At 41.1% G+C, this 16,376-nt stretch overlaps 1 protein-coding gene across 3 annotated transcripts in view; it reads left to right on the top strand.

Annotated features, from left to right (window-relative positions):
* The window catches only part of wdr44 (WD repeat domain 44), a 61,956-nt gene that overhangs the window by 5,836 nt on the left and 39,744 nt on the right, over positions 1-16,376 (top strand). The window contains exons 2-5 of one of the 3 annotated variants that reach the window (XM_043704365.2): positions 90-120; positions 5,752-5,826; positions 7,285-7,966; positions 14,948-15,078. In XM_043704365.2, the coding sequence (XP_043560300.2) occupies positions 90-120; positions 5,752-5,826; positions 7,285-7,966; positions 14,948-15,078 (919 nt within the window). Of the gene's footprint in view, positions 1-89; positions 121-2,754; positions 2,794-5,751; positions 5,827-7,284; positions 7,967-14,947; positions 15,079-16,376 lie in introns of those variants that run through there. The other 2 variants (XM_043704368.2, XM_043704367.2) reach the window with 2 other exon arrangements.

Here is a 16,376-nt window from a genome sequence, read left to right as displayed (position 1 = left end):
TTGCTACCATTAATACTATAGCTAGTCTTAAAATGTCTCTTGATAGCCTAACAGAATAACATCTCTCTCTTCTTTTTCCTCCATTCTAGGTCACCCAAAAAGGTCATTACCTCTGCTAAGGTGGGTATTGTACATCAGCAAAATATGATGGGAGGATCATGATGGGAAGATTAGCATTCAGTACCTGCCTCTGTTACACAATTTAAGGAGTTTAGGAGTGAAGGAAAAAGTACATCTTTACTCATTGAGTTAATCTGTGGTTCCGCATTCCAGTCTAATTGAACTTTAGTTCTAAGTACAGTTGCTGTTGTTGAACTGTGGAGAGATTTGTGGTGTTACAATGGCAGTTATAATTTGGACATGTCAACTTGGTAATGAAGATGATGATCTACAGGAAACCCAGTCTTGGATTCTTAGTGTACTTCTATTGAAGTAGTGGCTTATTTAGTAGGAGCCTGTTCATGCTATAGAGTGGGAGCTGAGCATGTAATTGTGGGTAACAGTTCAATGCAATAGGAAGCGTGTCCTGCATTGTTGTTAGTACAATCCTTGATGTAGGCTGTTTGATTGTACTGTCTTCCTGTTCATGTTAAAGATCCTATTACATTGTTAAAACAGTCAATAGTTTTATAGATGCCCTGACCAACTTTCATCCTTCAACTACTACCAAAATCATTATTGCATTTTTATGTTGTTGCTGCAAACTAACTATCACATCTGCCAACATAAATCTTGCATTCAAAACAGCAGTTCATTCTCTGAGGCACTTGAAGATTTCTTTAGCTTTGCTTTGTAATTTCAAACTTACTGTTTGTGTTGTGGAATGTTTTTACAATGTGATGCTGGATGCTCTGAAGTGACAAACCTAGCAGTGCTAGGTATTACTGAAGCTGTAGCGATCTAAATCTTGTGTTTTAGATAAAAATAAAAAGATCATAGATGACTGGCTCCTAATTCCTTAAGCTAGTTTTCAATTTATAAGATGAAACTATGAAATTAATTATTTGAGATTGCTTTATTCAAGAAATTTTATTTGTCAAACTGTGGCTTTCGTGGAAATATTTATTATGAATAGTTCATTTTTAAAAGAAGAAAGTAAAATGCATGTGTTGAAATGAACACAAAATTAATGGTGATGGACTTTACTATAGGAGAAAACTTGGCATTTCATCTGCCCTGCAAAAAGTTATGATTGCGCTGTTAATGTTCAAGCCATTAGAATGGTTCTAGACTAGCAGTTTAAAATATCTAGCTATTTAAGCCCACTTTCGACAGATTCCTCATAGCTTTACACGTCTTTCTATGCAAATATTTGTTATTTTAAAAGCAATGAATCTGTCTCAGGTGTCATAGTTCTGAGCACAACTTTATGAAGTGAAAATTGGCTATGACGAGCATTGAGAAATCCAAGAATAGATTCAGCAGTAAGTGCTATAACTTTTCACAGTATGGTCTTTGACTTCAAGCTGAATGGTTGTGTAAATTGGCTCATTTAAATATATTCTGCTCCAAAAGGAGAGCTTTTGTTTCAAATGATGGTAAATCATAACTTGTTATAATGTCAAGTAATTTCACTTATCACCAATGTTGAATTGTGGTGCAAATCTGCAGTTAGTACCTGAACTGGTTTGAAAGCAAAGTTCATTGCGAATTCTCAGAGTCTCTCTGCTGAAATTTTAGTGTAAAGCAGAATCATTTCACGCCATGTTCAATTTAGGTACACTAATGTGTTGTATTTCACATGGTTAAAAGCTAAGAAACCTTGGGGTTGTCGGGGTAGCTATTAAGGAAGGCAGTAGTAATTAAGTTTTGCTACTGTTAAGCAGCTAGGATTTGTTTGAATCTGTATTTAACCTGACAATATATCAGCATTACCATTTCCCTCATTTTAAAATGTTTTTGAAATGTTTTTAAAATGTTTTGTGACTGGAAAACGTCTAAAAATATATAATTAATGTTTAACCAAATAATTGCAGAGTTTTGATAAATAGTATTACAAGCATCATGCTGGATATGTATTTATTGACCATAAACCACAATTTAATCTCTTTGTTATGATCACATATATAAACAGAAGGAAAAGAAAGGGTTCTTGCTTTAGGGAGAAGACAGAAGGTGTCCGGGTCACTAAAAATAAAGTCATGCAAGATAAAAGTGATACAAAAATTAGATTCCCTACAGTATGGAAATAGGCCATTTGGCCCAATAAGTTCACACCGACCCTCCAAGAGTAACCCACCCAGACCCATTCCCCTACCCTATGTTTACCCCTGATTAATGCACCAAACACGATGGGCAATTTAGCATGGCCAATTCACTTGACCTGCATACCTTTGTGTTGTGAGAGGAAACCGTAGCACCTGGAGGAAACCCAGGGGACATAGGGAGAATGTGCAAACTCCTCACAGACAGTTGCCTGAGGCAGGAATTGAACCTGGGTCCCTGGCGGTGAGAGCCAGCAGTGCTAACCACTGAGTCACCATGCCACAAATATATTGTATGATAGGGCATATACTGACACATTTTTACAAATTTATCTCTCAGCTGATGATTCATTACTCCATGTTGAGCAACAATTGGATGAAGGACTGAGGTTGGCAAGGGCACAAAATACACTCCTCCAAGAGTGGTTCAACAGTAAGACGACTGATTGAGCTGGTCAGGTTCAAAAGAGCATAGCTCCTCAACTGGGTCTGCAGCAGATGGTGAAGGGACCAGCAAGAGTGAAAATTATAGTTAATCTAATCCTCGCCAGTCTGCTTGCTGCAGATGCATCTGTCCTTGACTGTTTTGGTAAGTGTGACCACTGCACAGTCCTTATGGAGATGAAGTCTCATCTTCACATTGAGAATATCTTTCCATGTATTGTGTATGGCACTATCACCATACTAAATTGGACAGACCTCAGATCCAGCAACTCAGGACTGGACATCTGTGAGGCACCGTAGGCCATCACCAGCAGGACATTCATACACCACAGTCTGCAACTTTGTGACCTGCATATCCTCCACTCCAACATGATCAAGCCTGGCTCAATGGAAAGTGCAGGAGGGCATGCCAGGAGCATCACCAGGTATACCTAAAAATGAGGTATCATCAAGTCAGAGTCATAGTTGTACAGATGGAAACAGACTCTTTGGTGTAACTCGTCTGTGCTGACTAGGTATCCTAAATTGATTTCGTCCCATTTGCTAGCATTTAGTCCATATCCCCCATAACCCTTCCTATTCATATACCCATCCAGATGCCTTTTAAATGTTGTATTTGTACCTGCCTCCTCCACTTCCCAAGGCAGCTCATTCCATACACACGCCACCCTCTGCATGAAAAGTTGCCCCTTAGATCCTTTTTGTCTTTCTCCTCTCACGTTAAACCTGTGCCCTCTGGTTTTGACTACCCTGGGCAAAAGACCTTGGCCCTTCACCTTATCCATGGCCCTCATGATTTTATAAACCTCTGAGGTCCCCCCTCAGCCTCCAATACTCCAGGGAAAATAGCTCTAGTTTATTCAGCCACTCCCAATAGCTCAAACCCTGGCAATGTCTTGTAAATCTTTTCTAAATCCTTTCAAATTTAACAGCATCTTTCCTATAGCAGGGAGACCAGAATTGAATACAGTATTCCAAAAGTGACCTGACGAATGTCTTGTGCAGTTGCAACATAATGCCCCAACTCTGATACTCAATGCACTAGGGCAGTAAATGCTTGACGGCCAGCGATGCCCTCATCCAGTGAATGAATGAATTAAAAAAAGGGCATCTGGCACATAGCACGGTGGTTGTGATTGTTGGAGGTCAGGCATCTCTACTCCATCTTTGCAGGTGTTCATCAGAGCAGTGTCCTCGTCCCAGCCATCATTAGCTGCTTCGTCAATGACCTTCCCTCTATCACAAGGTCAGAGGTGGGGATGTTTGCTGATGCTTGCACAATGTTCAAATGCAGCAAGATGGAGAGAGTATCCAGGTTTAGGCTGGCAAATGGCAAATAATATTTGCATCACTTAATGACCATCTCCAGTAAGAGACTATCTAACCACCTGATGAAGGGCTTATGCCCAAAACATCGATTCTCCTGCTCCTCAGATGCTGTATGACTGGCTGTGCTTTTCCAGCACCACACTCTCGACTCTGATCCCCAGCATCTGCAGTCATCATTTTCTCTTAATCTAACCACCAATCTGACACTCGGTGGTGTTACAATGACTAAATTCCCCATGGTCAGAGGCTAGGAACACAGCAGCAGGTATCCCACTTCCTGACTCCCCAAAGTCTGACCACCATCTACGATGTACAAGTCAGGAATTTGATGGAATAATTCCCCACTTGCCTGGGTGAGTGCAGCTCCAATAACATTCAAGCATCCACACACTCCACCACCGATGCTCAATAGTAGTAGGTGTGTACTATGTCCAAGATGCACTGCAGAAATTCACCCAAGATCCTTGGACAACACCTTACAAATCCAAGACCACAAATCTAGGAGGACAGTGCAGCAAATAGATGGGAGTACCACCACTTGCACACTTCCCTCCAAGCACTTTCCATCCTGACTTGGAAATATATTGCCATTCTTTCAATGTTGCTGGGTCAACATCCTAGAACTCCCCTATCCAATGGAATTGTAGATCTGCCTATAGCACATGGACTGCAGCAGTTCAAGAAGATAGCTGATCATTTTGTTCTCAAGGGCGACTGGGGTGGGCAATAAATGCTGGCCGACCATTGACACGCATGTCCCACGAGAGAATTAAAAAAGTGTTATACTATTGACATTAGTTGGAACACCAAAGGACTAGATGAAGTGTTGGCAATAGTATAATTGCAAAGCATTCTCTCAGAACCAACTAGAATAGTGGATATAGCTCAGCATAGCTGAGGCAGTTCTTTAGATATTGAAGAATTAAGTTAGATTTTCAGAGTTATGTCTGCAAGGGGGAGAAAATGAACAGAATAAATAAATTACTATTTTGAGCTACTGGGATCGTGGCTGATCAGATTTGCTTTCCAAATCGTTAGATGAAAGAAAAGGTAAATAGGGACATTATTGGGATGTTCCTTTGCGTATCTTTAATTCACAAAGAAACTTTAATGTGGGAAAACTTTCTCATTTACCTTTACAATGTGTAGATTTTAGTTAATGATTTAAATGTCTTAAAATTTTTGAGAGTTTCAGGAGTGCCAGTTGAGGTGTGAGGAACTGAGATTTTGCAAGAGGAGTATTCTGGATTGTTTCTAGATTATGTGGAGACTTGAGTCAATGCTGAGCATTAGCAGTTTGAGTCCAGTGATGCAAACCTGTCCAGACTAAGGAAGGCCGAGTCCAGATCTTTAAGTTAAGAGGTGATTGCAATTATTTCTGTTATTGGAAAATGATATTGATGGGTGGTCCCCATCCAGTCATGTGTGCATAGGTGCTGCAGATATGCACCAGGTAAGAAGACCATGCCTCTGAGACTCTGGCACATTGTGTGTTGCTATCAGCTGAGGATTAGGCTACATTCTAGAAGAATCAAAACTAACATTTTTTAAGAAGAAGGTGGAGTTTGAAAGACTGTGTAACTGAGTGTGACCATCTAAATCTGAGTGTACTGCTGAGCCAGTTTGTAAGATACCAGCTTTGGTGTGTCTGTCATTTATTGTGTATTAAACCACAATTTGCTCATCAGGCATTGTTGAACTCCTATTAATTTTGGATTCTCATAGAGGCCGAGGTAGAATGATAGATTTATTTTTTGATCTGTTTTCCCAATAGAATAAAATGGACAATGGAACACAGAAATTTGTTCAAGACTTGCCATTTGATCACAGTAATGAAAATAAAGATGAGGTTTGTTTTTGTGCTTGTAAGCCACTATAGTAGTTTTCTGATTTTCTTTTACTTCTGAGTTCAACCTAATATGTTTTTGAACTTTTAAGCTAAGTCCATAAATACTTTACCACACTGATGGACTTACCATTTGCGCTGCAAGACTTCTTCTGAGGAGTTATTAGCTTTGAGTGTTGCTGGCTGATTTTTTTGTTTTTGCTAAGTTTTTTTATCTTTGTCATGATCTATAATGGACGATCCTCTGTCATACTAGTACCCAGAAGTGGCATCATTTAGAAAACGAGGATTCCCTCATGGCTTTGTGTGGGTGTGAAGCTTTTTAAAAGATAAAAATAACGTGTTTTCATTTTGCTTTTAACTATTTAACATACTGGGGAGAGGTCTTGCAACTCATTTAACTATGCACTGCAGTTCTGGCAGACATGCCATTAGAGGAACAAATCCTAAGTTATTCCCAGCTCTACTACAGGCTAATTGCTTCATAACTTAATAGCTCAGAACTTCAGCATTCCGTTGAAAGTAGTTACAATAATCCTGTCTCTTCCTTGTCTGATGCTACCAGCAAGGTCCACTTCGGCAACTCCTTAAATCCCCAAAGCGCCTATTGGTACTGTTCCCTTTTCAGACAGAAAACAACTTTAGCATGCATCCTTCTCCAGACATTAGCTGCTTGTTTCTCCATAGCAGAATCTGAATTTTTTATCTCTTTCTTGTGTCAAAGAAGTTGACTCCTTTCTGTGGCTGACAGCAGACGTGTGAAAGCTATCACTTGATTTCACGAGGTTTCTCTTTAAGTTTCATCCCATGTTAACCAGACTACATTGGCCAAACTCTAAGTTGGGGTGCTTATAAATTCCCAATTTTACCTTAAAGTATACACTATCCATGGTACTGATTTGGGTTTGGGGACTAAATGTAATACTCCCAAGTTTTCTGATGACACAAAACTAGGTGGAAATGTGGATTGAGAGGCAGGTGCAAGGAGGCTTCCAGGGGCTCTCGACATGCTTAGTGGGTAGACAAGAGCACGGCAGATGGAATATATGTGGAGGAGGAATTTCTTCACTGAGGGTGGTAACTCTTTGGAGTTTCCTACATGAGAGGACTGAGAAAGATTAGCCATTTAGTATATCTAAGACAGATAATTGATTTCTAGAAATTAAAGATATTGAGGGGTATGGGGATAGTGTGGGAAAAGGTGGTGTGATATAAAATCAGCCATGATCTAGTTGAATAGCTGAGCAGACTCAATTTACCCTGATCCTATATCTTATGTTCCGAAGTGAAGGGTGACATTTTAATCATCATTGGCTTGTCAAGTTCAGTATTCATAATGCTTAAGTCATTATTAATCAACAAAACACAAATAATTGACATTATTTCAGGAGCAGAGACCAGTTTTTGCTGCTGAACGTTCTTCTGACCTGGCAGCTGATTATGCCTTGTTTTTGTTCTCAGGTCCTGGAGGAGCCAGAAGAAGAATACCCACCGAAGAGTCAGCTAACAGCTGAACCTTCAGACACTAGTGAAGAGGAAAACATTTTTAAAAAAGACCAGGTTGTAGTTTGTGCATCAGCTGAAGCTGATCTGCTCAGCAACATATCTGGGCTATTAACCATTGATCAGCCATTGTGTAAAAAGCCAAAGGACTTAACAGAGCAAAGCAGTTCAAATGTACAGACTGAGCAGACAAACCTGTCAGATACTCTGCCATTTTCAGAAACTGTCACAGCAGTGTCATTGAGTGATGGGAATGAAACACCATCAGAGTTTGAGAGTAGTTTGTGTTTGGATAAGTGCAGTGAAGAGTCTTTTATGTCATCGCAACAAGAAGTGGATAAAGCTGAGGACGTCAAAGAGATCAAGAAAGCAGACATCTTGGAACACGTTTCTGCAGATTGTTTCCCTCTCCATGATGTTATGTCCTCTGAGGAGCTGCAGCCTTCGGAATTACCGCAGCAGATGAATGTAGAACCCGACATAGTAGCTAGCACAAAGAAACCCACACCAATGCGCCCACCTCCACCAGCTTCAAGTGTCCCTCCTCCGAGGCCTCCACCACCTGCACGGCCTGCTCCTCCTCCTCGAAAGAAGAAAAGTGAAACTGCCTTGGATGTGCATGGTTCTTTAGGTCTAGAAGGTTAGTGGAACAGCTGTTGCCTTTTGTAAGTTGACAATTGAATCTGTGATTTCCAAAAATTGAAGATGTTCTCAGAAAAATGTCAATGTTAGTAAAAACTGCCAAAATAATAATGCAGAAAATAATCCAGCCAATTAATTCAAATCACTTTTATAGTTGATTGTTCTAATTTTGGCTGAGACATCCAGATTGTTATTCATGAGCTTATACTTGGATGTTTTGTTGTGTTGTAATGTAAACTCCTGTGTTCTTCTGGGAGAGAATTTTGGAAAATTTCACACAGCATATCCAAGTAACACCCATCTTGTATTTGCTGAAGGACTGAGGTTACATGTATGCTTCCATATTTTTCCAACTGCATTGTGAGATGCAAATGATGCTGATGTTGCTGCAGGGTTTGTGTTATCAGAACAAATAGTCTTCTATTTTTATTATCCTTGCATTCTTAATCCTCTCGACATGAATGTTTAAATTATCTTCTCGAAGAGTGCAATTTTTGAAGTAGCTAGTATTGAGTTGCATGTAATACCAGATCTTCCAATCACAAACCTATTTCCGATCCTGATCAGAGGAAAGAAATGGACACTTGCCTTTCAGGGAGATCTCTCTGTGAATTTCTGTGCCAGAAGGGCAGCATAGTGGCTCAGTGGTTACACTGCTGCCTCACAGCATCAGGGTCCCATGTTCGATTCCAGCCTCAGGCGACTGCCTGTGTGGAGTTTGCACTTTCTCCCTGTGTCTGCATGGGTTTCCTCCAGGTGCTCCGGTTTCCTCCCACAATCCAAAGATGTGCAGGTGAGGTGAATTGGCCATATTAAATTGCCCATAGTGTTAGGTGCGTTAGTCAGAGGGAAAAGGGTCTGGGTGCGTTGCTGTTTGTAGGGTCAGTGTGGACTGGTTGGGCCGAAGGGCCTGTTTCCGCAAAGTAGGGAATCTAATCAGGAACCTTCTCATTTGCACCTGTCCAGCATAATCCAGGATTCCATGAAACCAGCAGTGCAGTGAATCAATGTTGAAGGCACACCCCCTTTTCACAGCAATCCTGCAGTATTCCAACATTTGATAGTCCTGTAACCACTTACATAGCTACTGAGAGATCTTAAATGTTTTAAGTACACTAAGAAACAGGATGCCAAGGTGGGGTGGAGGGAAGAGGGTACGTACTGAGTGGGTGAAGGTTTTGTGGTGGTGGGGGATAAAGGCGTTGGTGCAATAGGTAAGTGGGTCAGTACTTGGTGTATTAGTCTGTGGGGCATTTGCGGATGGTGTGTTCTTGTCAGGAGTGGTTCAGATCTCGGTGTGGGTAGACTCATCACAGTTGGGTCATGCTGGGAGGTTCCCATCCAGCAAGTCACTGGGTATTGGAAGGGTTTGTTGGATCTGGTCTGGTGTCTGGGCGGTCAGTGTGCAGTGAGTTGAATAGTTACCTAGTAGTTGGTTTTCAATTTCTCTAACTTTTCCTAGGTAACTATACCTAGGTAGCTATTCTGCTCAGTCAGAATCTTTTAAGATCTCCAACTTTAACTCAAGAGTTGGGGAATTTTTTTCAGAGGGCTCCAGACACCAGTGTCCATTGGATTTTTACCTTTACTGGGGAATTCACACAGTCAGGTGCATTGGAATTTCTACATGTTCCCAACACACAATCTAGTTCATGCTTTTACAATGTCTATCTCCACATTGGAAGATCTGAGCCAAAATGTGTGTCCAGCAAGTTTAAGTAAGTTCATACTTTCTAATAGCAATATTCTCTGCCAATATTTAATTATAATCTGAAGTTTCTCAGTCTGTCCCGTTCTCAAATTCATATATTTATCATGTATGCATCATTACAATGCTGATTTCACCTTGTAATTCCCATGCTCCAAGTGCTTGATTGGTGACATTTGTTTTTTGTAAAATGAAAGCATAATATCGTAATTGACTGTATTCCGAAAAGATCAGTCAGTATAATTTAGCTATATTGGATATTTTTCAATCACCGTCTCAGACATTAATGCCGGTTAAATATGTCTGGAGTTCTGAAGTTACATTAACGTTCCCAAAGCTTTGTTTGTCACACTTGAATTAATTTTGCAGATGGTTTTCTCCCTAACAACAGAAAAGCAGACTTGAGCACTTTGCAAAGCTGAAGTCTGTATTGGTTTGGAACTTTAGACAGCAGAACTATCTTATGTTTATGGAGTTAGCTCATTAAACATCCCTTTGCTTCTAATTTCAATGGAGTTTGTTTAGAAAAGTTAGCATAGGATTTTACTCAAATTTGCTTTAAAAATGTTTCTTATTCCTGTACATAATCTGGCCTTTGCAATTACTGTGACTTTGGTTAGCGCTCTCAAAGCAGTTGCGTATCTATGAGCACCAAACAAACCTTGCTGCATACTAAAACTGAGTAATTGGCCTGAATGTAAAGATAATTAAAATGGCCACTTGCAAATGTAAAAATGGACTTGGTGACAGACATCCCTCAGCTAAAATGCATATGTGCGTGCGGGGTCGATGTTACTGCATTTCATGCCAATAATGTCACCATCTCTATCTGTGGCCTTGTTGAGGATGGTTTTCTGAAGAGTCTGAGACTGAGAGCCCAGGGAGTGGGGCAAAGACCAGGAAGGGAGCAAGGGACAGTCAGGTAGTGCAAGGCCATTGAGCAGTGCGGCCAGGCTACCCACGTGTCATGATGTGGCTGCGAAGCGGGCCCTTCACAGACCATTGTTCCAAATATGTGAAGTTTAATTGGAAGTTTTGTCAGGATTTACGTCTCCAACCAAACAGTTCCTGCATGTTTGCTGCTGTTAGGTTTACATATCAACTAAAATCAAAGGAAAGAAATGGCCTCTAGTGGGAAGAGCAAGGACTTATACAAGCATTCAGTCTGAGGCCTGTGCATCAGGTGCTGGTCAGTCTGCTGGACTAGTGTGAGGGAGAGACTGCTGTAAATGGGATGTCAGCAAGGTGAGTGTGTTGGGAGGGGATTTGTATGTGTGTGAGGTGGCAAAGGTGGAGAGCATGAGAGAGGGAGAGCTAGGCTTGTGTGGGAGTTGGTGATTTGAAGGAGGAATGGGCACATTAGTTGGGATGGTGATGAGGGAGGGAGGGAGGGAGGGACAATGTGTGTTGGGGAAAGATAGAGGATTGGAGGATGTGTGTGTTGGGACGAGGGAGGGTGGGTCAGTGTACGAAAGAAAGTGAGGAACAGGTATGTATGTTGGGAGCATGTAAGGGATGGTGCTGGAGTGGGGGTGAGGTGTTTGTGAGAGAGGGAGACGTGGAGCAGGAATGTGTCACTTTCAGGGATGGAGGATTCAAAGTGACAAGGGTGACTGAGTGAGAACCGGCGTTGCGTCCTTTTCTTCCCTTCTGAACCATCTTCCTCTGAAGCAAGCTGGGCGAAGAGAAAATATCAACCCCCAAGGCAACTCTTTCCTGACCTACCCTTTTGTCTGGTTTCCACTACATGTCTGGTGAACTGTCAGAGGTTTAGCAAACGTGGATCTTGTGTTTTCCCAACACCTTGGCTGTGCTGCTATCCCCATGCCTTTTTTCTAATTGTGAATCTGGGGCCTTGAGACTTTTTCCAGCTGTGCTTCGTAACTGCAAGGACAAACCAATTAGTTAGCTTTTGGTAATCATTTTATTAATTATTTAGTTATCGGTTCATAATTTTTATTTTGTTAAAGCCTATGTTTCTGAAATTTGCTCACTGAGAGAGAAAAATTGAAATACGCTACCAGCCTCCATGTGAAAAACATTCAACAACCATGATTGGAATCATTTGAAGACTTATCAAACCTCATCTCAGAAGTAAACTAGATAATTTGTCTGCTCAACTGCTGTGCCCCCCCTCCCTCCTCGCTCTCCCTCTCCCCCCCCACCCCCTTCCTACATTTATCAACCTTTTCCGGGCTGTAATCATTTAACAAGGGGTATTTGACCCAAAACATTAATTCTGATTTCTCTCCACAGGTTCTGCCAGATCTGCTGAGTTTTTCCAACACTTTGTTATTGAAACTAGATTATTTGTTTGGTTACCAAATGGGTGTAACAAATGGCAAGTTGGATCCAAAATTACTTTAGTAGTAGGCGACAGAGTGGTGGGAGAAGGCTGTTGTCTGTCTGGAGTTGAGCATCCAGTGGCGTATCAAAGGGATTGGTGCTGGATCCCTTATTTTTCATGAGATACATATGATGTAGATGAGAGTGGTGGGAGTGTTGTATGATGAGTTTACAGATGACACAAAGATAGGCTGGGTGATTGACTATGTGGAAGGAGGTCTTAGATTTCAGGAGGCTACAGACAAGTTGGTCAAATGGACAAATCAGTGGCAGGTGGAATTTAACTTGAGGTGATGCTCTTAGAAGGAGCAATGCAGGTGGTGACTGTATCAATGGCAGGACACTAGAAAGCTTAGAAGAATCCTGGGTTGCTTGTCTGCAGAATCCTGAAGGTCGCAAGGCAGATTAATTCGGTAGTTCAGGCTACAGAATGCTTGTCTTTATCAGTTGTGGCATAGATTATAAGATCAGGAAGGTTACATTGGAGCAAGGCAGGACTTTGGTTAGGGCACAGCTGGAATGCTGTGTGCAGTTCTAGTCTCCTGACTAAAAGAAGGATGTGATTGCACTGGATAGGTTGCAGGGAAATTCACCAGGATGTTTCCTGGAATTGAGTACTTCAGTGATGGAGAGGCTGGATAAGCTTGAGTTGTTTTCTTTGGAACAGAGATGGTTGCAGGTGCACCTGGTAGAGGTGCATTGGATGATAAAGATACAGAAAGCAGCTGTTCCTCTTTGTTTGAAAGGTAAGTAACAAGAGGGCATACTTTCAAGATGAAAGTCTAGAGGTTTAGAGGCAGTAAAGGTGTTTTCACTGAGGTTGATGGGAGTCTGGAATGCAATGCCTGGAGGTAGCCTGTCAATGTTTCAAAAGTAATTGGACGAGTGCTTAAAGTATCATAACGTTCAAGGCTATGGGCCGAGTACTGGAAAGAGAGAGTAGTGTAGATTTAGTGTAGCTTGAAGGGCCAAAGAGCCTCTTCTGTACTTTGAATCGAGGATGCTGTCAGTATACCACCGTGCCAGTGATGGCTCAACCAATCAGGACCCTCATGTTATATGCATTCATGTCTTGTTTGTCACGTCTGCTTCTTGCATCTTAGTCCTAATGACTGCAAGTTGAAAAGCTTTGACTGCTGCCTCTACGTAGCAGTTTTCAAGCAACAGATGTATAGTTAGGCCCGTTTGTAGCCAAACTTTATATTTCTTCCTCTACCAATTAAAAGCTGATTAAGTAAAATTGAGAGAGTGCATTAATTTATGTTTTGGGCAGGAATCCTAAATTTAAGCAGATGTCAGCTAGACATGAGCTCACCAAATATAGGCTGGTCAATGCCTTCACTTAAGGGATAGGCCTGGTAATTTTACTTAATGCCTGATTCTGACAATTTATCATCAGTTGAATTGGAAAGGCACAGATAACAAGGTGGATGTAAAATCAACAGATTGGGCAGGATATAGAGAAGCTGCAAGGATATAGAGAAGCTGCAAGGATATAGAGAAGCTGCAGAGCTGGGCAGAAAGGTGGCAAATGGAATTCAATGTAGCTAAATGTGAGGTGATTCACTTTGGGAAGAATAACAAAAAGATGGGGTACTGGGCTAATGGTCGGATACTTGGTAGTGTGGATGAGCAGAGGGATCTTGGTGTCCATGTACACAGATCTCTGAAAGTTGCCACCCAGGTAAATAGTGCGGTGAGGAAGGCATATGGCGTACTGGCTTTTATTGGTAGAGGAATTGAGTTCCGGAGTCCTGAGGTCATGATGCAGTTGTATAAAACTCTGGTGCGGCCGCATCTGGAATATTGTGTGCAGTTTTGGTCGCCATACTATAGGAAGGATGTGGAGGCACTGGAACGGGTGCAGAGGAGGTTTACCAGGATGTTGCCTGGTATGGAAGGAAGATCGTATGAGGATAGACTGAGACACTTGGGGCTGTTTTCATTAGAGAAAAGAAGGTTTAGGGGTGACTTGATTGAGGTGTACAAGATGATTAGGGGGTTAGATAGGGTTGACAGTGTGAACCTTTTCCCGCGTATGGAGTCGGGTATTACAAGGGGGCATAGCTTTAAATTAAGGGGGGGTAGATATAGGACTGAAGTTAGGGGTAGGTTCTTCACTCAGCGAGTCGTAAGTTCATGGAATGCCCTGCCAGCAGCAGTGGTGGACTCTCCCTCTTTATGGGCATTTAAGCGGGCATTGGATAGGTATATGGAGGATAGTGGGTTAGTATAGGTTAGGTGGGCTTGGATCGGCGCAACATCGAGGGCCAAAGGGCCTGTACTGCGCTGTATTCTTCTATGTTCTATGTTCTATGTTATGACAAAAAATATGTTCTTAAAATAAATTGGTTCCAAGTTCTTTTGAAGATGTGTATTTCACATTGTTACTTGTGGAATATCACAATGCAAATCTTCATGGAACAATGAAAGATTGGAGTCAGGAATTATTAACTCTTGTTTATTTCTACCTTGAAAGGTTGATACAGAGTGCATGCTCATTGATGTTTTGACTTCCATTAACAATCTTGAATATCTCAACTGTGTTCAAAATACCTTATGAATGCTTTGAATGCATCGCATTCATATACCATGTACGGTTAGATAATTAATTTGTCTAAGGCTAGACTCCATATTAGACATTGCATAAAATTTTGGATCCCTGACAAACAACTGTTGATCAAGTTAAAATCCAAAATGTTGCCGCCTTTGTGTTCTTCTGTCCTTATTTTGCATCTCTCCATAAATTTGCTTGTTTGTAAATCTTGCTAAAAAGTTATCCTTAATTGTAATATTTTGGATAACATAAATTCAAAGAGGGGTTGAATTTATTTACAGGTGCATAATTATTACGCTCTGCTCCAAACATTTTGTCAGTTTGAATGAAAACTTTCAGTTGAGAATTGGTATTTTGTTTCTATGCAGTTCCCGCAGATTATGTTGCATCCAGTGGATTAGTGAGTCCCAATACTGCTGTAGAGAATCTAGCTAAAGAACTGCAGCACTCATTAGATCTTGCAAGTGCAACCAGTGGAGACAAAGTTGTTACTGCACAGGTATGTAGAAAATAATCATATTCATTTGCTGGAACTATTTAATAAATGAAATCTGCTTTTGAAGTGCCAAGCTATTTAATAAATGAAGTCTGTTTTTGAAGTGCCAGTATTTTAGACTTTGTGCTCCAATCATGGATTCTGTCTCTGATCAGAAGAGCTGGAGAGACAGAATCTGTGGTTGGAGGAGCAGCTCCTTACAGATTCAGTTTCCCACACTTACTACTCCACCAATCAAACCCTGCATGCTTTCCAGCCCTAAACAATCTACTGTTACTCGGGCCTGGACCTTGAAGGAACCGTAATGTTGACTGATGTTAGTGGAAGGCTAGCCCACCTTTCCTGATTTTTCACCTTGTCTTTGAATTTGTTTTGGGCTACTTGTAACATTTCTTGAGCAGATTTGCCCAACACCCCTGTATATTTGAACCCTGCTTAGAAAGGGGGAAAGAAAAATTATGTTCATCTCTTGGAAGAGACCCTGTATGTTTCAGCTCTTAATCATAATCTTAATCAGAGCAGTATTTTTGAGAATTTTTTTAGCTCAAGTTAGCTCACTGAGCTTGAAGGTTTGTTTTCAGACATTTCGTCACCATACTAGGTAACATTATCAGAGGGGGTCTCTGGTGAAGTGCTGGTGGTATGCCCCGCCTCTCTTTATAGGTCTTGGTTTCTTAAGTTGGATGATGTCATTTCCAGTTCTTTTTTCCAAAGGAAGGTAGATAGGGTTCTGAATAGAAAGCCAAGTCTCTAAGAATTCCCATGCATGTATTTGTTTCGCCTGTCCTAGGATGTGGCTGTGCGAGACGTACCCCCGGCACCTCACCAGAGATTCTCACTGATGTTACCTAGCATGGTGACAAAATGTCTGAAAGCAAACGTTCAAGCTCAGCAAGCTAACTTACTTACAGAACAGTATTTCTCCCAACAATGTTAGTTGGTAGAAACCTGGTTTAATCCTTCTCCCAACACAAACTCTGTCAATGTATATTTATTTGAAGCCAGTTCAGGGAGGTGGTGATACTTCTAAATACTTGTAATCTTAACCAGAAAATTGAGTTTATTTGCCATGTCCAGACTGTTTTCTAAGTCTTGCAGATGCAGGACAGGAGTTTTCTATCTTAGTAATATCAAATTCATAAAGTCCTCTCATGTCAGTTTCATTGTTTTGTAGCATGAACACCTTAGAGACAATCTATTGTAACTCTGGGTCATATACTCAAACATTGGCTTTTTATTCTGAAGTGTTGTTAGGGAGTTGTGGGTTTTAACAACTTGCTCAAATGATTGCTAACCAATCA

The sequence above is a fragment of the Chiloscyllium plagiosum genome, unplaced genomic scaffold (genome assembly GCF_037043375.1).
Source record: "Chiloscyllium plagiosum isolate Xiang-an unplaced genomic scaffold, Cpla_swu_hap1 HiC_scaffold_11, whole genome shotgun sequence".
Classification (NCBI taxonomy): domain Eukaryota; kingdom Metazoa; phylum Chordata; class Chondrichthyes; order Orectolobiformes; family Hemiscylliidae; genus Chiloscyllium; species Chiloscyllium plagiosum.
Note: the sequence above shows the minus strand (reverse complement) of the source record. Positions and strands in the feature narration are given on the sequence as shown.